The sequence below is a fragment of the Aythya marila genome, assembly GCF_965140915.1.
Source record: "Aythya marila genome assembly, contig: HAP1_HAP1_SCAFFOLD_186, whole genome shotgun sequence".
NCBI classification, from domain to species: Eukaryota; Metazoa; Chordata; class Aves; order Anseriformes; family Anatidae; genus Aythya; species Aythya marila.
Genome location: NW_028137527.1, coordinates 328,445 through 352,597, shown reverse-complemented (window position 1 = coordinate 352,597; position 24,153 = coordinate 328,445). Strand labels below are relative to the sequence as shown.

General features: G+C 50.5%; 1 protein-coding gene across 1 annotated transcript in view; it reads left to right on the top strand.

The window, feature by feature from the left end:
* Positions 1-24,153, top strand: part of LOC309890758 (olfactory receptor 14C36-like) — a gene marked incomplete at both ends in the record, with an annotated part of 48,627 nt that overhangs the window by 16,669 nt on the left and 7,805 nt on the right. Inside the window, one exon of the mRNA XM_082785163.1 lies at positions 5,168-5,518. Within this exon, the coding sequence (XP_082641289.1) occupies positions 5,168-5,518 (351 nt within the window). The remainder of the gene's footprint in view (positions 1-5,167; positions 5,519-24,153) is intronic.

Sequence of the window (24,153 nt, the reverse complement as noted above, 5' to 3'; positions counted from 1 at the left end):
GTCCTGGGTCTGTCCCCTCCCAGCTCTTACTGCACCCCCAGCCTGCCTGTTGGCAGGACAGAGCAAAAGTCTGAGGTGTCCTTGGCTTGGTATAAGCACTGCTCTGCAACAATTAAAACATCGGGGTGTTATCAGCACTCTTCTCATCCTAAGCCAAAACACAGCATTCCACCAGCTACTAGGAAGAAAATTAATTCTGTTCTAACTGAAACCAGGACATGGTGTCAGGTGTGTGGTTAGGTTATGGGCAAGCATTGTGGAACAGTTTTTTGTTTTACATCTGCCTAGAAGTCTGAGTTTAATAGAGCATATTAATGCTAGTATTGAAGGCAGGGATTAGGGTGAGCACAAGAGTAAAGGTAAGGGTGAAAGACTATGGGCCGAGTTTTGCTTCATGGAATACTTTGAGTTCAAGCATTAGAATAGGCGTTTCCTGTCAGGGTGTTGGAGTAGCATTTAGGTTTAGGGATTACTCTTTAAAACTCTTTAAAATTGGGTACTCTTTAAAATTGGTTACTCTTTAAAATTGGCTAATGGCCTTACATCAATGTTTTAATTCAGTGTTAAAGCAGCATCAACATTACCTGAAGCCTCTTACCTCTACAAAATCATTATGGAAGATCGCTCACCCTTCCCCCTCCCTCTCTAGGGATATCTGGATCAGCCCCTGGCTTTGTGTTTCATGGATTACTGAGGGCAGATTGAAAGACATCAGTCAAGGCAGGGAGGTGCTCAGGTGAGAGCAATGTAGGGAAGCGAGGTGGATATTTATGTCCTGCAGGGAAACGGGTGCAGATGTGACAGCATAGGACAGCCTGTGGTGGTTATTTTCAAGGATCTTTTGCAAGATGAAATCCCCTGACAGAGCCAACAGCTTTGTGTGCTGGGCTCTGGCTCTTGTCTCTGTCAGTGATGCCTATGAGGAGACACCTCATCCTTACTGCAATAGGGCCTCAATGCCTCCTCATCCCCCTCCAGGAGCCTGGGAGATGTCCTCCTGTAGCCTTGTACTTGGCACTGCCCTTACCCACTGTGCACTGACCCAGGAAGAGCCCTAAACCTTGCTGGAGGGACAGCATCTCCCTTCCCAGAGGCTGGGGTTAGGGCCCGACTGTTGGACTTCATGGGACACATCAAGGTTTCCTCAGCATCAGGGCCCTCTTTCCTGGTCCTTGGTCTCCCTGTCATCACTGCCTGCCCTTTTCTGCTCTAACAAGTCCATGGGGAGGCTTTGACAGTAATGTCTCTCAGTGGGACCATTAGCACTGTGAGAGGCTTTGGAGTTTGCATCAGACTTGGACTACTTGAGAAGGTGCTTCAGCCATCCAGATAAAGCTCCTCTGCCAGGCACAGCATTGCTGGGGGCACTGCGTGCAGCTGGCATGGGGAGAGGAGAGAAGGGGAAAGAGATGTTCAGGGCAGCCTGGAATAGGAAGGCAAGGGAGAGCTGGCAGAGGGAGAAATCTTGCCAGCCACCTCCCCATGGTAAGTCTCTGAGTGCAGGGCAATGCTGCTGCGCACCCTGCCAGGCTCTCCTGGAGCTGGCCCAGCCCTCAGCTGATGGGAGCTGTCAGGAGGACGCTTGGTGTTGGAGTTGAAGGGCATGCAGGGCTTGCATGCTGCAGGGTCAGCGTGCAGGGCCCGAGGGCTCCCTTCTCTTGGGGCCGGTTGCAGGCTGTGTAGCTGGGGATGCAGGCGGGGGTGACCAGGGCTGTGGTGCAGAGCAGGGTCCCCGCTGTGCCCCAGAGGCTGTGTGCCACGGCCGGGCCTCTGCTACTTGCGAGGCTCAACAATCAGAGTGTCCAGGGAGCTGCCCAGGGGCTGCGGGGAGAAGCTGCGGGTGGAAGGAGCCCCTCTGGTACCACAGGGCAGGGCAGGGTCCTGCTGCTGCCCAGAGCCTGCTGCCTGGGGCAGGCTGCTCACAGCCCCACACCTCCCCAGGACACTGCACTGCAGAACGACCTGGCAAGAGCTACCTGAAGGCAGTGTACTTTATAGAATCTGCTTCATTTTCCAGCCCATGTGCTGAGGCAGAAGGATGGTAATGGAGTAGGAGCATCTGTAGTAGAGACTAAGGCTCCTTGAGCATTGCTGCTGCTCTGAGGCACCTCACACACCTCAGCATGCAGACAGTACTGACACCACCTTTGTTGTTTCTTAAGGAGTTATTTGACCTTCTCCTGTCCTGCAGACAGGGACATGTCCTTGCCCAGTGGACTTCTCAGATCACTCAGTGTTCCCTTTCACCTGTTGCTGTAGACCAGAACTGACTGCTGCAGAGCCCACAGCACAGCCCCCTGCTTCCTGTGGCACCCTCAGAGCATCAAGCAGAGGTAAGCCAAGCAGCTGCAGAAAGCTCTTCCTGTGGAAGGAACGGGAAAGAATGTGTTGTGTGTGACTGTTCTATGAGACATGTATAGGTCAGAGAAGTCCTTAGATTTTACAATGTCATTTCTTCTTCTGGACAGGCTACCTTGCTCAGGGCCAATAAATGTGTAACAGCAACTCCATCACTGAGTTCCTCCTGCTGGCATTCACAGAAACGTGGGAGCTGCAGCTCCTGCACTTCGCGCTCTTCCTGGGCATCTACTTGGCTGCCCTCCTGGGCAATGGCCTCATCCTCACCGCCGTAGCCTGCGACCACCACCTCCACACCCCCACATACTTCTTCCTCCTCAACCTCGCCCTCCTTGACCTGGGCTGCATCTCCACCACTCTGCCCAAAGCCATGGCCAATTTGCTCTGGGAAACCAGGGATATCTACTATCAAGGATGTGCTGTACAGCTCTTCTTTTTATTCTTGTTGATTGGAGCAGAGTATTTTGCTCTTACTGTCATGGCCTACGACCGCTACGTTGCCATCTGCAAGCCCCTGCACCATGGGACCCTCCTGGGCAGCAGAGCCTGTGCCACCATGGCAGCAGCTGCCTGGGGCAGTGGCTTCCTCCAAGCTGTGCTGCACATTGCCAATACATTTTCACTACCTCTCTGCTGTGGCAATTCCCTCAACCAGTTCTTCTGTGAAATGCCCAAGATCCTTAAGCTCTCCTGCTCAGACTCCTACCTAAGGGAAGTTCAACTGAATACTGTTACTGCTTTTCTATTGTTGGGGTGTTTTGTTTTCATTGCTCTGTCCTATATGCAGATCTTCAGGGCTGTGCTGAGGATCCCCTCACAGCAGGGACGGCACAAAGCCTTTTTCACATGCCTCCCTCGCCTGGCTGTGGTCTCCCTCTTTCTCAGCACAGTTATCTTTGCCCACCATCAATGAAAATTGAAGCCCCCATCAATTTTCTCCCCTTCCTTGGATGTTGTTCTGGCATTTCTGTACTTGGTGGTGCCTCCAGTAGTGAACCCCTTCATCTACAGCATGAGGAACAAGGAGATCAAGGTTGCCATGTGGAAAGTGATGACTGGGTGGCTTTCTTCCGCAATATATTGCCTGCCGTCTTCTGTAAATCACTTGTAATGTAACTCTTGATAGGCGAAGCCAGTGGGTATTATGTTCTTGTGTTGTTGTTGGTGTTCTTTTTTTTTCTCAATTTTATTTTATCAAATATTGTCCAGAAAGAAATATAATTCTTCATTTTGCTTGAGTATATAAACGAATTAAAGTGACTTTTTGTCTTATATCCTTCCTCTGAGACGTTTTCTGTGGCTGCCGAGGCAGTGCCTATGTTCAGAGGTGGAGGGGAAAGGAGTCGTGGCCCAGCAGTCCAGCCCAGGAGCACCAGCGCTGGGTCCATGCAGAGCTACTCTCCTGCCACTGCCACCCTCTCCTCCTGAGCCCTGCTGGTGGTTTAAGGCCTGGCTGCTCCTGTAGCTTGGTGCCAGTGCGGCTCTGAGGCTGTGCTGGGCCTGCAGGCAGGGACAGGCAGTGGGCACATGAGTGACTCAGTGTGTTGGGTCTGTCTGAGCTGGAGTCACCTTTTCCCTGCAGCAGCCCACACAGTGCTGTACTCTGCACTCGTAGCTGGAACAGCACTGATATCACTCCAGTGTTGTGTCTATTGCTGCATAGTGCTGGCACAGCATCAGGACTCCTTCCAAGCCCCCAAGAGCCAGCAGGCTGGGGGTGGGCAAGTGATGGGGAGGGGACATTGCTGGGGCAGCTGACCTAAACCAACCAAAGGGATATTCCATAACACCTGATGTCACACTCAGCAATAAAAGGGGGGGCTCTCGTGGGGGAGGGGGCTGTTCCTCCTGAACAACCACTACGCGTTTGAGGCCCTGCTTCCCAGGATGTGGCCGAACACTGCTCGTTGATGGGAAGTAGAGAATATTTTTTCCTCTCTCTGTGCTTCCGCGCGGACTGATTGCTTCTTTTGTCTCTGTTTTTTCCTCCCATTCCCTTTCCCTTTAATTAAACCTTTCTTATCTCAAACCTCGAGTTCTCTGTGTTGTATTTTCTCCCCCTTCCTCTTTGAGGAGAGGGGGAGTGAGAGAGCGGTTGTGGTGGAGCTCGGCTGCCCACTTGAGTAAAACCACCACACACAGCTGGCCTCCTGAACATCATCTCCCTCCTAAAAGGGCCATGCCTAAACATTCACGTCTGCTTTCAGAGTTGCCATCATATCAGAACATACTCAAAGAGAGTCCCAAAGTCTCCCTGGGACATAGGATGTGCTGGGAGAAGAGCAGAGCCTGGCCAGGTGCAGGAGAGACACAGGAACAGAAACCCTTTGCAGCTGCTGCTACCTGCAGGCACATCGTACACACATGGAGAGAGGAACAAGAGCAAGCACAAAGGCCATCAGCTATCCCTAGGGGTGTCATGAAGGCCAGTGGGGCAGAGTGTCTTTAGGTCCCTTCATCCTGAGAGTAACAACCATGGGGCATCTGCCTGAATAGCACAGAACAGTCCAGGTGGAAGGCACCTTTAGAGACCATCTACATTGTTTATACATTGTACATACAGACACGCATGAGCTGCAGCTCCTGCACTTCGTGCTCTTCCTGGGCATCTACTTGGCTGCCCTCCTGGGCAACGGCCTCATCCTCACCGCTGTAGCCTGTGACCACCGCCTCCACACCCCCATGTACTTCTTCCTCCTCAACCTTGCCCTCCTCGACCTGGGGCTGCATCTCCACCACTCTGCCCAAAGCCATGGCCAATGCCCTCTGGGACACCAGGGCCATCTCCTATGTAGGGTGTTCTGCACAGGTCTTCTTTTCATTCTTTTTTGGTCCAGAGATTTATCTCCTCACAGTCATGGCCTACGACCGCTACGTTGCCATCTGCCAGCCCCTGCACTATGGGAGCCTCCTGAGCAGCAGAGCTTGTGCCCAGATGGCAGCAGCTGCCTGGGCCAGTGGCTTTCTCAATGATGCCCTGCACACAGCCAGTACATTTTCCCTGCCCCTCTGCCAAGGCAATGCTGTGAACCAGTTCTTCTGTGAAATCCCCCACATCCTCAAGCTCTCCTGCTCAGATGCCTACCTCAGGGAAGTTGGGGCACTTGTGATTAGTGTTTCTTTAGGCTGTGGTTGTTTTGTTTTCATTGTGGTGTCCTATGTGCTGATCTTCGGGGCAGTGCTGAGGATGCCCTCTGAGCAGGGCCGGCACAAAGCCTTTTCCATGTGCCTCCCTCACCTGGCCGTGGTCTCCCTGATGGTCAGCACTGTCATGGTTGCCTACCTGAAACCCCCCTCCATCTCTTCCCCATCCATGGATCTTATTATGGCAGTTCTGTACTATGTAGTACCTCCAGCAGTGAACCCCCTCATCTACAGCATGAGGAACCAGTATCTCAAGGATGCAGTAATGAAACTCTATGGAAACTTGCTGTTTTGGAATCAATATTGACTGTGAGTTCCCTGATTATTTCAGGAACTTCGAGGAAAAAATGTTTTATTATATTTCTCTCTATATTTTTTTTCAAATTATTTGTTTTGATTTAAATAATATTATCCTTAACCTGCTACCTGATTTTTTATTTTTTTTTCTTTCATTTAAAATACCCAATCTTCTAATTATCTAAAGAAGCAGGTTTACCATGTAGATAAACACACACAGACAATAAATAAATAAATAAATAAATAAACACATCAGAACTACATTGTTATCAGCTTCCATCTCTTCCCATCTTTCTGGAGGTGGGGGAGCAGCCCCAGCATGCAGGAGGGGTTCAGGGCCAAGAACCCAACTGCCACATGCAGGAGCAGCCCTGGTGGCCCTTGGGGCTGCCCCTCACTGCCCGCTGGGCTCTGCCTCTCTGCTGCCTTTGGGTTGGCGCTGCTGCTTCCCTGGAGCCATGGCCATGCCCAGCAGCAGGACTTGGCCTTGTCACTGCTGCTTTCTATTTTGTTCCTCATTGCTTTCTTGAGCTCTTGTATCTGTGTTAGTCTTGAGCTCTCATATGTCTTGATGACAGTCCTGTTGTCTCTGCAGTGGCATCCCAGTGGCTGCAGGCAGCAGCAGGCACTGTGCAGCCCTGGGTCACAGTTGCCTCCCTGCTTGCACCAGAATAACAAAAGGGGCTGCTCAGGGCAAACCCAGAAACCTGGACACTTCTTCCAAGCGTGCTATCAGGAATAGAGCCAAGGGGTTGCTCCTTGCTCTTTTTTTTTTTTTTTTTTTTTTGGAGTGAAGGACACAGGATGAAAAACCCAGGGTGTTCTGTGAGGAATCAAGGGCTGCACCAAGAGCTCTCTTTATGGTGTCACTGCCAAAGTAGACAACTGGATTCATCTGCATGGGACTGCATCTCTGGCAGTGGGGCTGATGGCTGATGCAGGCCTGCAGAGGAATCTGGAGCTGCCAGGATCTGCAGGGACAATGTGCTCAGTAGGTAGTGATTAGGACCTCTTAAAAAGAGTGACCATCCAAAGACCAATTATTTAGGGGGATTTTTTAGGGGGAAAGGTAAATTTGAGGTGTTCTTGTCCCAGTAAGGTCTCTGCAATGCCAGAGGAGGCAGAGAAGAGCCAGCAGCAGAAGGCCCATAAGACTGCAAAGTAACAGTGGAGACGCTCTCTGTAGGCTGCTGGGCCAGGTCTGGTGCAGCACTCACCTGCCCTTTGTGCCCTTAGAGACACCCCATGGTCCTGCCAAGCACTGCCCTGTGCTGCTGAGCCATCAGGGCAGATAGAAAGGGACTCAGCAGAAGAGATTCTCATGGAGTTGAGTTTGCTGCCCACCCTGAGCAGCATGGGTAAGGGGGAGACCCGCAGGGGTCCCAGGGCACCACAGCCCCTGGCTCTCACAGCAGATCCACCAGCTCGGGGCCCTGCAGGGAGCACAAGGGGGGAAGCAGCAACGGCTGGCCAGACAGCAGAGACACACTGCCCTGGGCACCATGTTATGTCCCATGTGGACTGACCAGAGCTCAAGTGCTCAGTCTGGTGTGAGCAGGCAGAGGAGAGCTCTGCAACCCCAGGGCACGCAGCATCCTGAGCAAAGGAGTCTGGTGAATGATTCCTTGCAGCCCGGGGGCAATGGCAGTGACCCCATGAGCTGGGTCTGCCTCCCAGCCTGCCCAGCACGACCTTGCAGAGTGCCCCCATGCCCTGAGCACCACAGCTCCCTCATTCTGCAGAGCAGCACCTCTTGTCGTGTCAGAGATCTCAGCTTTTGCCTAAAGTCCACGGCTGCTTTCAGTTTTCTACACAGAGGCAGCCGGTGCCTCCAAGATCCCTAGGGGAAACTGAAGCATGCATGAGGGCCTGGGAAGTTAGCCTGAATCCATAGGAGCCATTCTGGAACCAAAACTTCACATCAGGAAGATCAGTTCTGTGGTGGTGCAGAGCTGCTGGGCACATTGTACAAGGTGCTCCTAGACATGTTTGTGTCCTCTTCCATTTTGCCTTAAGTGCCACTTCTGTCTTATGAATGCAGTAGCCTACAGAGGTGAGACAGATTCTCTGAGATCATGAAAGCCATTGGAAAACTGATCCCAACAAGATTACTGCTATGGGGAGGTCAGCTGAACCCTGGCTAGGAGTGATGTGGGATTTAGGGGAGGGAAGAGGAGCTAGGACAGCAGAAATTAATGATTTGGAAGAGGAAAAAAAGTTCAGGTAATGTTAATGCTGTTCTAACACTGACTTCAAAAGTTCATGTGAGGTCCTTCCAATGTCTCAACCTGTAAACTTAATCCCTAACCCTAAATACTACTCCACACCCTGACAGGAATCCACTACTCTAATGCCAGACCTCAAAGTATCCCTTGAAGCCAAAACTCAGCCCATAGTTTTTTCCCTTATGCTTACTCTTTTTGTTTACTTTGATTCCTGCTCTTAATCCTAGCATTGAAATGCTCTGTTTAACCCTAGACAACTTCTTAACAGACCTAAACAAAACCCTAAACCACAAAGCTTGCCCATATTCTAATCACAGACATCACAACTTAAACAGAACACCAAACACTTCCACTAATTTTTCCTTAATCTCTAACTCAGAAAGGTGAATCTTAGTTCCTAATCCCATACATGACCTGTGCATTAACCTCCTCACCTTCAAGCCCTCTCCTAACCCTTAACTTTAGATGCTTGGCCCCTTGAGGCAGGACAGGAACCATGAGGTTGCTCTGCAGTCACATGGCATTCAAAGCCAAGTGAGGGCTGACATCTGTCAGAATCACAGAATCACAGAATCACAGAATTTCTAGGTTGGAAGAGACCTCAAGATCATCGAGTCCAACCTCTGACCTAACACTAACAGTCCCCACTAAACCATATCCCTAAGCTCTACATCTAAATGTCTTTTAAAGACTTCCAGGGATGGTGACTCCACCACTTTCCTAGGCAGCCTGTTCCAGTGTCCAACAACCCTTTCAGTAAAGAAGTTCTTCTTAACATCTAACCTAAAACTCCCCTGGTGCAACTTTAGCCCATTCCCCCTCGTCCTGTCACCAGGCACGTGGGAGAACAGGCCAACCCCCACCTTGCTACAGCCTCCTTTAAGGTATATGTAGAGAGCGATAAGGTCACCCCTGAGCCTCCTCTTCTCCAGGCTGAATAAGCCCAGCTCCCTCAGCTGCTCCTCGTAGGACTTGTTCTCCAGACCCCTCACCAGCTTCGTCGCCCTTCTCTGCACCCGCTCAAGCACCTCGATGTCCTTCTTGTAGCAAGGGGCCCAAAACTGAACACAGTACTCGAGGTGCGGCCTCACCAGAGCCGAGTACAGGGGGACGATCACCTCCCTAGCCCTGCTGGTCACACTGTTTCTGATACAAGCCAGGATGCCGTTGGCCTTCTTGGCCACCTGAGCACACTGCTGGCTCATATTCAGCCAACTATCAACCATCACTCCCAGGTCCTTCACTGCCTGGCAGCTCTCCAACCACTCATCTCCCAGCCTGTAGCTCTGCTTGGGGTTATTGTGCCCCAGGTGCAGGACCCGGCTCTTGTCCTTGTTGAACTTCATGCAGTTGACCTCAGCCCATAGGTGCAGCCTATCCAGATCCTCCTGTAGAGCTTTCCTACCCTCGAGCAGATCGACACACGCGCATAACTTGGTGTCGTCTGCAAACTTACTGAGGGTGCACTCAATGCCCTCATCCAGATCATCGATGAAGATATTAAAGAGGACCGGCCCCAGCACCGAGCCCTGGGGGACGCCACTAGTGACTGGCCTCCAACTGGACTTGGCTCCATTCACCACAACTCTTTGGGCCCGGCTATCCAGCCAGTTTCTAACCCAACGAAGTGTGCGCAAGTCCAAGCCACGAGCAGCCAGTTTCTTGAGGAGAATGCTGTGGGAAGCATTTCTTGAGGAGAATGCTGTGTCAGTGACCCTGCTAGGCCAGCAGAAGGCACCTGTTTGGCATGCTGACTGTGGGATCACCTCTACCTACATACCCAGGAGGACCCAGACAGAAAGAAGGCCCCAAGATGGGTTGTCCTGTCCTTTCTGTTTGAATCTATGACTGGCCAGCAGGAGGCACAAGGCTTGGCTGTGTCTAGCTAAGAATCTGCAAGGCCAGTAGCAGGCCCATGGCGTGGAAGGTGCTGCTGAAGTGACTTGTGTCTTGTTGGCTGACAGGCTGCAAGGAGCCTGGTGGGTTGGGATGCCTACTTCAGGAATGGTTTCCACCCTGATGGAGCTTTCTTTGGTAGTAGCAAAGAGCAGGAGAAAAAAAATTGACACAGACTGCATCTTGGAAGTTACGCACTAGCCACAATGAGGAAGAAATGTCCCTCAAAGGGCAGTGCTGTGGTGCCAGAGGTCAACCAAAGAGTGTCTGTGATCAGACCACAGCTTTGTGTTTCAAGTAACAGCTGGTGAGGGTTGATAAGACATTGGTGAAATGATGGAAATGCTGGGACGAGAGCAAGGTGGTGAACAGAGATGGGTGTCTGCAGATTTCAAGGAAATAGGGCAAACTGTGGGACAGCATAGGAAAGCCTGCAGAGGAGAAGGAGGAGGGTGTTAGCAAGAACAGAAGACCCCAAAAGCCCAGAGGTTTTTGTCCCCTTGGCTAGAGCTTATGAGGAGAGATATTATATTCATTACAATGGGGCCTCACTGATTCCTTGCAACCCTGTGTAGAGGCTGGGAGGTGTCATACCAGTGTTCTTCTTATGGCATCACACTGCCCAGAACATCCCACAGATCCCCAGGAAGAGCACTGAGCCAGACGTAGGGGTGCAGGATCTCCCCTTCCAGCAGCTGGAGTCAGGCCTTGGCTCGATACTTCAAGAAAAGCAACTAAGAGTTTTCTCAGCACAGTGCTTTGCCTGTCTGTAATGATGACCTCCAATTATCTGCCCTAACATGTCCCTGGGGAGACTTTGTTGCTTAGGGCCCTAAGTAGGACTCATTAATACTTAAGTCACTTCAACTTTTCCTCCTGACTTTACTTACTGAAGCAGTTGCATCACTCTCTTCTCAGTATCTAACCTTCATAGACTCAGCACCAACATACACCATGGAACTCATTAAAATGCAGAAACTCCTAAGCAGCCATATCTCTCCCACCACTTTCTTCAGGTCTTCAAGACATGTAGAGTTAATTGGAGAGCCTTCATGGTGTAGTTGAGGAGGATGATTTCAAACAGCATCTAATAAAAATCTTTCTTCATTTTAAAGGCTGAATTTTGTTGTGTTTCAGTTTAGAGCATCATTGTCCTCGTTATATTGTTCTAGGGTTTCTCTTTTGAAGCCCTGCTTAGGTGGGAAGAACAGGGGTTTTCCTATTTCAAAACAAACAACAGAAAATCATGCTGCAATTTGCAAAAAAAAAAAAAAGTAAAAAATTCACGTTCCTTATTTTGTTGCCTCCAATGATGTTTACCTTCCCAAAAGAATGACTGTACATTATGTATTTTACAGTGATTAATAGGAAATTTTCAATAATTGTGTTAATATTAATCCATATTATACTAATTCAATGATAAATGATGAGGGTCTTACTAAGGAAACCATTAGACAGACTGCTGAGAGATGGGTGAGCTTGAACTCACTGAAACTCAAAGCAGCAACTGGGTCACTGAGAGCGGTCTTAATGGTCAAAGAGTAAGGGGAGGGAAAACCAGGAGAACAATGGGAAGTCCAGGTCCAGACAGGCAGATGGAAAGGGGACATTCAGCAGGGTCTGTGTAATCAAGATGGGTTTTGTGCCTGGAAGACGAGGGAGCACACCATGATAGACAAAGCAATGAGAATGCAAGTGCAGGTGATCATCACAATTTCTTCTCCTGCCATTAATATAGACCATGGAAATTAGCATTTCTTCATGAAAGAAAATATACTTCATGTGAGACATTTTACAGAAGGGATTGAATCATCTGAGCTGATGAGTAGTTACTTTATCATTCGAGTACTAAAGAAATAACTGTGTGTTCAGGCAGAGCATTACTGCTTGACCATAAGCATAACCAGGGAAAACCTCCAGTGGCCCCGTTGTGTTTGAGGCACTTCCCTGCACTGGTAGGTGTCAGAAAAGACCTGCAGGAGGCCAGAGCCCTTTGGGAAAATCAGGCGGAGCCAGGTGGAGTTCCCAGGGCACCTCCACTACCAGCCGTGGTCTTTGTCCCTGCAACTGCAACCCAGTGCAACACAGGAAACCCCTTCCAAGACAAACCTCTTCTTCAGTGGGTTGCTGGGACTGACCTAGATTTGAATTGGCCGTTGGAAACCTGAGATACTATTCCTTATTCCTACTAGACACGTGAACATCGATTTACCTTCCTGGGTCATCTTTAGCAAACTCAGGCTGATAAACTCAAGTATAGCATGATTCAAATGGCTGAGCCAGAACCCATCAGCTTGCACAACCTTGGAAATTGCCCCCGTCCAACTAAGGTTTTGAAAGGAACAAATGTGGAATGACCCATCAGGTCAAAATGCAGAGTAAGGGAAAGTCACACATATTGTGCTGGAGTAGCAGAAGGGAAAAAGCATTGCATTGTGCCTCAGAAAAATCAAGGAGACCTAATCCAGTTCATCCATGAGGAAAAGCAGAAAGAGAAGGACATTGAATTTGGCCTAACATGAAGAAGGATGTACATCACTGGTGAAGGAACTGGCATTTGTGCCATCAACAATGTGGATTACACATGCACCACTACACCTAATGGTAACCTGTCTGCCCCAGCTTGGTATTCCCACAGGGCAGGGGAAGGGAGATGACAGTGAAGGAAGGCATTTGGGTTTGGAAAGTGGGGCCCAGAAGAGACAAGGAGTCAAGGCAGTGGGGTGGGGGAGGCTAGCAGAGGCAGCCCAAGGGGTGGTGCTGCGTGTGAGGACACATTTGTGCCAGCAGCCTGAGTGGGCAGCAACTGTGCGCAGGTGAGGGGAGGCCAGGAAGCGCATGCCAAGAGTGCTCCTGCCAGCAGAGACAAGGCTGGGGCTGAAGCCAGGGGAAGAGGCAGGCCCAGGGCAGGGGGCTGCAAGGGCCATGCTGAGCTCCCTGCCCCTGCAGCAGCTGCACTGGCCTTCAGCAGATGTGCTGGCCGGCACGCACGGGGAGGTGCTGACATGCATCAGAGAGCAGCAAGGAGGGTGCTGGAGAGGGCTGGGGCCAGGCAAGTGGAAAGAGCAGGAGAGAAAAACTACCACAAAGTGCACCTTAGAAAGTTGGGCTCTTGCCATGAGGAGGAAGAAATGTCCAGGGAAACAACTGATTTTGCTGCTAGAGGCAGAGGCAAAGAAGGCATTAATTACTTTAGCCTTTACCTCATCCCTTGTCACCAGGTTTCCCACCACATTGAATTAAGGATGATGATTCTCCTTAATCCTCCGTAATTAAAGTGTTTATATATACAGTTTTTATTGCCTTTGACAGGAATAGACAGGATGAGCACCAGCTGGGCTTTGGCCCTTCTGATTTTGACCTGCAGAGCCCCATAACATTCAGGACACCTCTCCAGACAGGATTCCTGTCAGGGTGTTGGACTAATATTTAGGTTAAGAGATTAATGTTACTGTTCAAAGTAGTGTAAGAGCCATACATGACTGTTTGAAGTCACTGTCATAGCAGCATCAACATGACCTGAGCTCTCTTACCTCTACAAATGTAAGCTTCCAAGCTCCTCTTCCTTTCCTCTTCCCTCCCCCAAATCTCACATCTCTACTTGCCAGGCTATTCCTGACCTCCCTGTATGTCGTCTAACTGGGATCAGCTTTGTGATGGCTTTCATTATACCAACGTATCCTTCTTATACTGGGAGTCCCAGAGCTGAATGCAATACTTCAGGTAGGGTCTCAAGAGAGCAGAGCAGAGGGAGAGAATCACCTCATCCATTCTCCACTCAGCCTGTATTTGTGCTTGGGATTGCCCTGGCCAAGGTGTAGGACCTTCTACTTAGGTCTGTTGAACTTCATGAGGTTCCCACAAGCAAACTCTCAAGCCCGGCTGGTTCCTTACTTCCAAGAAGGAACAAGACAACACATAGCCAGGCCTTCTTCCTGTAAGGGTCGTACTGGGTGTGTAGGCAGAGAGGATCTCACAGTCGGCATGCCAAACAGGTATCTGCTTGTACTGGGTCTGGCTGGGATGAAGTTAACTGGTCCTGCAGTGGCCCAAATCTTGTTGGGCTCTACTCAAGGTAAAGTTGCTCAAAGACTCCCCCTAGACTGGTATCAGCCACAAATGAGCTGAAAATGTGCTCTATGCCATCATAAAGGGAGATAACAAATAGGGTCAATGGTTTTTACCTAAGGCATCCCTTAGCATCACTGAGGGATGCTGCTGGTATCTGGCTGTCAGAAGAACTTTGTCCTACTAATGTTCAGCCCTGTCCCCTCCCCCCCCAATCATCCCTTTCTTCAGTCAAAATATCACCAGTCTGGCTAAAGGGAGACTCCAGGAGACCATTGTAAAGACTTTGCTAATGTTGCTAATGTCCAGGTTCACCACATTCTTTTCTTCCCCCTCCCTGACTGGTTCAGCAACCTCTGTTTTCCTCCAAGTGCCTGAAGATGGCTGTGGCAGGACTTTCCTCATCATGTCACCAGGAGCAGAGGTGTCCTGGTTTCAGTTAGGGCAGAGTTAATTTTCTTCCCAGTAGCTGGTAGAATGCTATGTTTTGTCTTAGGATGAGAAGAGTGCTGATAACACCCCTATGTTTTAACTGTTGTAGAGCAGTGCTTACACCAAGACAAGGACGTCTCAGCTTCTCGCTCTGTCCTGCCAGTGAGCAGGCTGGGGGTACAGCAAGAGCTGGGAGGGGACAGACCCAGAGCAGCTGACTCAAACTAGCCAAAAGGGGTATTCCATACCATCTGACATCATGCTAAAAAATATATAGGGGTGTCTAGCCAGGGGGAGGAGGGCCGGACTGCTTGGGGTTAGGCTGGGCATCGGTCAGTGGGTGGTGAGCAATTGCATTGTGCATCACTTGTTTGTACACATTGTTATTAGTAGTACTATTATCATCATTATTGTTATTATTATTATTGTTATTATTATTTTCCTGTCTTAAGAAACTGTCTTTATCTCAACTCACAGGCTTCACTTACCCATTTCTCTCCCCCACCCAAGAGAGGGAGGAGGAAGGGTGAAAGAACGGCTGTGTGGTGTTTAGCTGCCGGCTGGGTTAAACCACAACAAGAGGTGACAATTGCAATTGTCCCCATCTTTTTTCTTGTCCTTCTTGAAGATGCATTTGATGCCTGCCTTTTCCAAGTCCCCAGAAAACTCTATGATGCAAATATTCGGCAGCCCAGTCCAGAAAGGCAGGGTAGTGTGACATAACAGAGAGGGGCATCTGCAAAGAATCTGTGTAAGAGGCATGACAGAAATCTCACTGGGACACTGGGGGCTGTTTCTAGAGTCACACAGGACAGTGTCAGGGCTCTGTGAGGTGTCCACATCTGAGCTGGCCTCCGGTGCGCCTCATACACACAGGGCTGCTGAGAGACACAAGTCCCTGCCTTGCACACCCAGGGGCAGTGCACTGCAGCACTTGCAGTGTCCTTCTGGTTCCTGCACCAACTGCCAGAGGTTGGGAGGCATCTCAGCCCTGCAGTAACTCACCCTGCTCTGCCCTCATCCGAGATACCCCAGGACATGAGGAATGGGCACAGGGACCTTGCTTCAAGGAAGCCCATCCCAGTGCTGCCTTTAGGTGGCTTCCCAGGGGACGTTACTTGGACCTGTGGTATTCTCTGCCCCACCAGCCTTCAGGAGACTTGTAGGAATAGCTGATGGCCTTTGTGCTCACTCATGTTCATCTCTCTACATGCATATGATGCGGCTGATGACACCAGCAACAAAGGGTTTTTCTTCCCATTTTTCCTCTGCACACAGAGGGGGACCTGCTCTTCTCCCATGACAGCCCATCTCCCAGGGAGCATTTCCCAGGTAAGCACGTCTGCGCTGGCATGGACAGCCACAGTGGAAACCCTTCCATGCAACCCACTTTCTACACAGTCCTGAGATGCTGCACTGCCCCTGCACAGTATTTAAAATGACCACAAAACCAATAGAATAACCCTTGGGTCTGTAATGTGTTACATTATCAGTCAAATGCAGAAAACGAAGGGCAATATCTCGATTTTGAATAACATCATGGCATCAGTTTCATCAAAGTATCCTTCAGCTCCTGGTTCCTCATACTGTAGATGAGGGGGTTCACTGCTGGAGGCACCACTGTGTACACAAATGATACCACCAGATCCAAGGATGAGGAAGAGATAGATGGAGGCTTCAGGTAGGCAACCATGACAGTGCTGACCATCAGGGAGACCACAGCCAGGTGAGGGAGGCACATGGAAAAGGCTTTGTGCCGGCCCTGTTCAGAGGGCATCCTCAGCACTGCCCCGAAGATCAGCACATAGGACACCACAATGAAAACAAAACAACCACAGCCTAAAGAAACACTAATCACAAGTGCCCCAACTTCCCTGAGGTAGGCATCTGAGCAGGAGAGCTTGAGGATGTGGGGGATTTCACAGAAGAACTGGTTCACAGCATTGCCTTGGCAGAGGGGCAAGGAAAATGTACTGGCTGTGTGCAGGTCAGCATTGAGAAAGCCACTGACCCAGGCAGCTGCTGCCATCTGGGCACAAGCTCTGCTGCTCAGGAGGCTCCTGTAGTGCAGGGGCTTGCAGATGGCAGTGTAGCGGTCATAGGCCATGATAGTTAGAACTGAATACTCTGAACCAAAGAAGAAGACAAAAAAGAAGAGCTGTGCAGCACATCCTTGATAGGAGATGGCCCTGTTGTCCCAGAGGGCATTGGCCATGGCTTTGGGCAGAGTGGTGGAGATGCAGCCCAGGTCGAGGAGGGCGAGGTTGAGGAGGAAGAAGTACATGGGGGTGTGGAGGCGGTGGTTGCAGGCTACAGCGGTGAGGATGAGGCCGTTGCCCAGGAGGGCAGCCAGGTAGATGCCCAGGAAGAGCGCGAAGTGCAGGAGCTGCAGCTCGTGTGTGTCTGCAAATGCCATCAGGAAGAACTCGCTCACTGAGCTGATGTTGGACATTTCCTACTTCTGGGCATGGGGTCCTGCTCATGGAACACAAAAACACTGATACTTCAAAACAGAGTTCTTAGAAAAAACATATCCATTTCTCTTTTAAGTCCCCATTTCTCATTTCAGAGTAAAACTCATTCCATTTCTCATTTAATCCCTCCCAAATGATTCTCCACTTCCATTCAGACTTTTGGCAGGTCCCTTTCATGACTTCTGGTTTGTGCTGCTTGAGAGTGTCACTGAAAGCAGGGGACTTGCTGTGGGCAATATGGGAGTCGGTCCTGCCCTTAGCAAGTGGTAAAGATTATATAGTGATTTTTATTTTTTCTCTTTTGTTCTAGCAGCCCCACGGTACTCACAGTAAAACCTTGTGTGTCATCAAAGAGGCGCTGCCTTTAGTGCAGTGTCCTTGAAAGACCACATCGAGTCTGTCTGTCAGTCCTAGTGTCAACTGCCCTGTGCTGGTGTCTCTTTGACCTACAGGAAAATTGCACTCTTATATTTGCCTGAAACAAAACAGGACACTGCTGAGAGCAGAGGAATCCAGGCTCAAATTGCCCATCTCCAGACCCTTCACCCTGTCCCTGTCCCCCCCTCCACCCAAGCACACCAAGGGCTCACTCCATGGGCATGTGAAACCCCCATCCCCAGCCAGCCTGGGAACAAGAACACCAGCAGCACAGCCAGGCGGAGAAGCCTGCAGATGTGTCCTGCCACACGTTGCCCTCTGTTGTTGCGCTCCTCAGTGCCTCCAAGCCCTCTCTCCTTCTCTCCTCACCCCGCGCCAGCTGTGGTCAGAGCTCCCAGCCCTGCTGCGCTGTGCAGAGGAGCTGCTCCTGGGCACAGCTGCCTCTCTTCAGTGCTTGCCAGGATCTCCCCAGTGGTCTCGAGGAGCCCGGCCCATCTCAGCAGCACAGCACCCAACCATGGCATCGCTTGCTCTGTGCCCTTGGGCTCCCTCGAGTTGTCCCCAAGGCCTCAGGGCTGACAGCTCCCGAAGGCAGCAGGGTCTCTGCTGGGGTATGGTGTCTGAAGCAGACTGAAGTCATCACAGGCTGCTCCTTGCTGAACTTGAGAGAGACTGATTTTAGAAGTGTGATTTATGCTATTAAAGTTTGATTGTCAAACATGAGTACAAATGATTCCCTCCCTTAACTCCTATTGTGTTCCCACTGTATGGCAGGACACTTCAGCCATGACTGCCAGGGATTGTTTCACCCCTCTGAATGTGTCCTAACAAGAGAGGGGGGACCTGAATGCTCTAAAAGGTTTTCCATGAAGGGAATTGGACACTAAGACACCATTTGTTGATTTTTCCCAGCAATCCACATGGAAGATCCTCTACCCATACAGAAATCTCTTCTTCCTCTCTCACATGACCAGCACGGTGACTGGGATGTGGAACACACTCATCATTGTGCTGGTTTTTGAGAGCCAGCACCTGCAGAGGCCTGTGGCCTTCTTCCTTGGGGGATCTGTCCTCCTTGCAGACTTTGTACAGCTCCACCACCCTGTGCCAGATGCTGGCCAGCTTCCTGGCTGGGGACAGCATCCCCTTTGCTCACAGAGGTGGGAGCACTATCAGCTGCACCTTCTGCATGAACAGAGTGCTTCCTGCTGAGGGGCCATGTCCTACGGTCAGCCCTGGGCTGTATGCCATCCCTGTTCTCTGCAAGGCTCGAGAAGTGGAAGGTCTGACTCCAGAAGGCAGCTGTACCTGAACCAGGGGAATTTCTGTCATGTACAAGAATTACTTCCCCTCCTCCCAGCTACAGTTCTGTGGCCCCAGTGTCATGGACACCTTCTGTGGTTTTGCAACATTTCTGGAGCTGTCCTGCAGAGCCACAGTGATACTCATGGTTTTGATTTTGTAATCTTCCTGTTCCTAATCATGCAGTTTTCATGTGCGTGTGTCTTGTTTTGGCAGACTCAAAGCCTTATCCATCTGCTCTTCTGTCCTCACAAGTGTCATTGTTTTCTATGACACCATCATCTCTCTCCATGTGAAGCACAGAACAGCTCATAATATAAGCTACTAATACAATCACCAAGTCAAAAAAAAAAATAAAAATCAGTATCTTATGCCCTTCAAACATTTGGTAGAGCATTTTGTTTACAGCAATCATATCATTAGTCTTTCCACACAGGAACAGGACATTCTCATAGGCATGAATAAAAGTTTATCTTGTAGAGAGAACTTTTGGTCTTCCTCCTCAGAGATTTTAACCAAACTCTTTCCCAAACCATCATCATCCTCCCAGTCAGTCCACAGGTTGCTCAGAGGTGGTGTGAGACTGACCTAGATTTGAATTGGCCATTGGAAACCTGAGATACTCTCCCTTATTCCTACTAGACACGCGAACATCCGTTTACCTTCCTGGGTCATCTTTAGCAAACTCAGGCTGATAAACTCAAGTATAGCATGCTTCAAATAGCTTAGCCAGAACCCATCACCTTGCCCCACTTTGGAAATGGTCTCCATCCAACTAAGGTTTGAAAGGAACAAATGTGAAATGACCCATGAGGTTAATGTGCAGAGTAAGGGAAGGTCACACACATTGTGCTGGAGTAGTGTGGTGCTTTTTTTTTTTTTTTTTTTTTTTGTCTCTCTCACTACCCCTCGTTAGATGAGGGGAAGAAGTAAAGTAAAGAACAACATACGGGTTGAGATAAGGATAATTTAATTAAAGGGAAATAATAATAAGTATTATTATTATTAAAGAAAGATTATTATGAACTAAACTGTTTAACTAAAGGGAAAAAAAGGGAAAAGGGAAAAGGGAGGGGGAAAGGGAAAAAAGGAAAGCAAACAAACAAAACAAATAAAGGCTATGCGGAAGTGCAGAGGAAAGAAATTACTCTCTACTTCCCACAAATGTGTGATGCTTGACCACATCCTTGAAGCAGGGCCTCAACACATGTAGCTGGTGTTCAGGAGGAGGACCAGCGTTTTCCCAACGAGAGCCCACCCTTCCCCTCTTCTTCCTGTTTCCACCTTTTATTGCTGAACCCAGTACAAGTAACAGAAGGCAAAAATATTGCATTGTGCCTCAGAATAATCAAGGAGACATAATCCAGTTCATCTATGAGAAAAAGCAGAGTGAAGGACATTGAGTTATGTCCTAACATGAAGAAGGATTACATCACTGGTGAAGGAACGCTCTTTCTGTGCCACCATCAATGCAAATTATACAAGAACAATATTAAATAAAGGAAACCTGTTCCACAGTGCCGCTGTCACACCACAGGACAGGGGAGGGACCTTGTTCGGTTTCAGCCTCTTTTTCAGAGAGGCTTTGCCCTCTCCCTGCTCACCAAGGGGCACAGCCTGGCACAGGCACTCCTTGAATGCCTGGCAGGTCCTGGCAGGCTGCAGGGAAAGGAAGAATGCCCTGGACCCCCTTCCTGATCTGCCCAGGCCAGCAAGGGCCCAGAGTGGCCTTCTCTCCGCTGCCCCTGCAGCTCTGGGTTCCCTTCACACAGCCCTGGCTCTGCAGCACCAAGCCCTGCTGGGAGCCCTCCCCTGCATGCTGCCACTGCTCCCTGACACTGCTGTTGCCCTCTGCCAGACACTGCCCAGCCCAGCCCAGCCCCTGCCCACCTCTCTTCAGCTCCCTGCCCTCTCCCCAGCCCTGCCCAGCAGCCCAAGCTGGGCTGGCCACAAGGCAGTGCCCACCTCAGGCTGCTGCAGGGCTCTGGGCACGGCCACCAGAGCCCCAGCCCCTCGCAAGGCACCGCAGCTGCCGGCACAAAGACGGCTCTGGGCCTGCCCAACAGCCCCCACACTGGGGCCAGCCCCGGCTCAGGAGATGGAGGTCTGTGAAGCTGCAGGAGCCCTGGTCTTCTGCCTGGGAGATCCCCAGCACAGAGTGCCTGTTTCCCGCAGGGCCAGCCCCACTCCCCAGGCCAGCACAAGAGGCCTGGCCCAGCCACAGAGCAGATCTAATTATGGCACATGAAGCTCCAGACTGCCCCACTGAGTAGTGATGGGCAGCCCCAAGGGCCACCAGGGCTCTTCCTAAATGTGACAGCAGGGCTTTTGACCCCGAGCCCCTTCTCTGTTGAGATAATGAAATGGGATCTGAGAGCTGTGAATATCCCATAGCTTCTTTATTGTCTTTATCTACACTGGAAGATTGGTTCTTAAAGTACCATAGATGACTGGGTCAAAATAAAAATTAACATGTAGGAGGAAAAGAAGGAATTCCCTTAATTTAAAATAATATCATGCAGTTAAAAAAAAAATAAATAAAAAAAAAAATAAAAATTTTAGAAAGCATTTTGTGAGAAATTTTCTCAGTACTGTTAGGAAGGTGATATATTATTGATGCTTAAGAAGTATGTATGAAAGTAATTTCCTTAGTGCATTTTTCAGTTCCTGGTTACTCATGCTGTAGATGAGGGGGTTCACTGCTGGAGGCACCACTGAGTACAGAAATGACACCACCAGGTCCAGGGATGGGGATGAGATTGAGGAGGGCTTCAGGTAGGTAAACATGACAGTGGTGACCATCAGAGAGACCATGAATAGGTGAGGGAGGCAAGTGGAAAAGTCTTTGTACCAGCCCTGTTCAGAGGGCATCCTAAGCACTGCCCCGAAGATCTGTACATAGGACACCACAATGAAAACAAAACAACCAAATCCTAAAGAAACACTAATCACAAGTGCCCCAACTTCCCTGAGATAGACATCTGAGCAGGAGAGCTTGAGGATGTGGGGGATTTCACAGAAGAACTGGTCCACAGCATTGCCTTGGCAGAGGGGCAGGGAAAATGTAGTGGCCGTGTGCAGGACAACATCGAGAAAGCCACTGGCCCAGGCAGCTGCTGCCATCTGGGCACAAGCTCTGCTGCTCAGGAGGCTCCCGTAGTGCAGAGGCTTGCAGATGGCAGTGTAGCGGTCATAGGCCATGACGGTGAGGAGATAGTACTCTGAACCAAAGAAGAAGACAAAAAAGAAGAGCTCTGCAGCACATCCTTGATAGGAGATGGCCCTGGTATCCCAGAGGGAATTGGCCATGGCTTTGGGCAGAGTGGTGGAGGTGGATCCCAGATCAAGGATTGCGAGGTTGTGGAGGAAGAAGTACATGGGGGTGTGGAGGCGGTGGTTGCAGGCTACAGCGGTGAGGATGAGGCCGTTGCCCAGGAGGGCAGCCAGGTAGATGCCCAGGAAGAGCACGAAGTGCGGGAGCTGCAGCTTGTGTGTGTCTGCAAATGCCATCAGGAAGAACTCGCTCACAGAGCTGATGTTGGACATTTGCTGACATTGGACCCAGTTGTCTGTTGAGGAGGAGGAGACAGAAAAAAAGTTAAAACAGAATTATCTGAGGAAAACTGGAAATGAAACAGGAGAATGAGGGAAACTCAAGTTCGGTCTACTGTTCAAGTTCAAACTCATGAGCTTTGCAGTGTTGTTCCAAACAGCTCATCTGAATGATGAGCAGAGCTGCAGATATTTTGCTGATTTATTTTATCAGAGTTGCCCTGATATTGCTTAGGAGATGTATGAGCCAGTTGAATGCCCTGATAGTTCATGTACACTCATAGTGAAACCTTTTGGATGCCAGGAGGCAACAGGACTGTCCCTTGGTGAAGATCAAGCAGAGCAGCATTGTCCATCAGTCCTGCTCTGAGCTGCCCTGTGTCACCCCTCTGTGAGCTGCAGGACGATCCCTCTCAGGTGTTTCCCTGAGAAGAATCTGGAGACAGCTGAGAGCAGAGAAGCCCCAGTCCAAGTGCAGCTGGACAGAATGTTCAACTTGTCTCCAGGTGAAGGTCTCAGCCAGATGGAGCTTAGGAGCTTCTCCTCGTCTGGGCTCTGCCTACGGTGTTGGCCATGCCTGCCCCACAACCCATGGGTTGCAGGGGGAGAGGAGGCCAGGGACGGGCTGCTCCAAGTGAAGGTGTCTGCACTGCAGGGCATGGCCATGAGGTGCCCGAATCTCCCCTGCCACGGTGTTTCTGGCAACAGCTCCTTCTGCCCCTCTCTCTGCTGCATGCAGCTGTCCTTGCCAGGAGCTGCTGCTCTGCGCCCACCTCTTCTTTCCCCCTGCCCGTGCTCACAGACCCCATCCCATGCGGCTGTGCTCAGCGCTGCCCTGCAACACCCTGCCACCAACAGGGTCCTGCCAAGGGGCACCTCCATGGCTGCAAGAGCTATGGGGCAGCTGACAGAGAGCTCAGCATGGGTGGCCACGGCAGGGTGTTCTGGGCTGACTGGGGGCACCTGCCTTAAGGCAATCCAAGGGGCTTCTGCCAGACTTCCTCACCTCACACTGCAATCCAGCAGGACTCTCAAAGCCTACTGCATTGCCCACTGCCCTCACAGAAACAAGACCCAGCAGGAGGAGACCCTTCCAGGATGTGCAGCTGCATGGCCTTGCAGCCAGACACCTTGTCAAGAGCTATGCAGATTTTTCCTGCAGGCAGCTCTCAGCATCCTCCCACTCCCAACTGCCTCCAAGCCCTCTCTCCTTCTCTCCTCTCCCCGTGCCACCTGCGGTCAGAGCCCCTAGACCTGCTGCGCTGTGCAGAGAAGCTGCTCCTGGGCACATCTGTCTCTCTGCACCACGGCCCTCTTGCCACGAGCTCTCTCTGTCCCAGGAGCCCGGCCCAGCTCAGCAGCACAGGCCCAGCCCAAGGGAGTGGAATCACCTCTCTGGGGGCTTTGGTGATGAGCTCACAAACCTCATTGGCACTGAGAGCCAATTGAAGAAGTCTCTCAAGTCAGATGCAAGTTTTCTGCAGTGTCCCCCTGAGGGCCAGCACTGACACAGGCTCCCTTGGAGCTCGTTAGAGCAGAACATTGGAGGCAGTGAGGACAAGGAGACAAATGCAATGTGGTGAAGGTGACACTGATGTGTAGGAAAACTGGATTTGTGTCACCAAGCACAAGCTCTAGACCTTGACCTCCATCTCCTGGGAATGGAGATCCTTTCCTGTTGCACACTGCTTGGAGATCTTCCTGGGGTAGTAGGAGATGGGGATGTGCATGGCCAAGTGCAGGAGAAAGGTACAACCCCTGCCTGATTCATGGGTGGGAGTGAGGAGGCAATGAAGCCCTGGTGCTTCAGCGATAAGCTGTCTCCTCATGGGCGTCAGTGACAGAGACAATAGCCATAGCCATGGACACAAAGACCTTGAAAGACAGCTCTCTATGACGCTGGCCAGGTTCCTAGTGAGCAGGCACTACTGCTCTATGGCATCCCTCATGGTGCCCAGGCCCTCCTCACCCTGGACACTGCTCACTCAGAAGGGTCCCAATTGGCCCTGATGTCCCCAGTCTGCCCT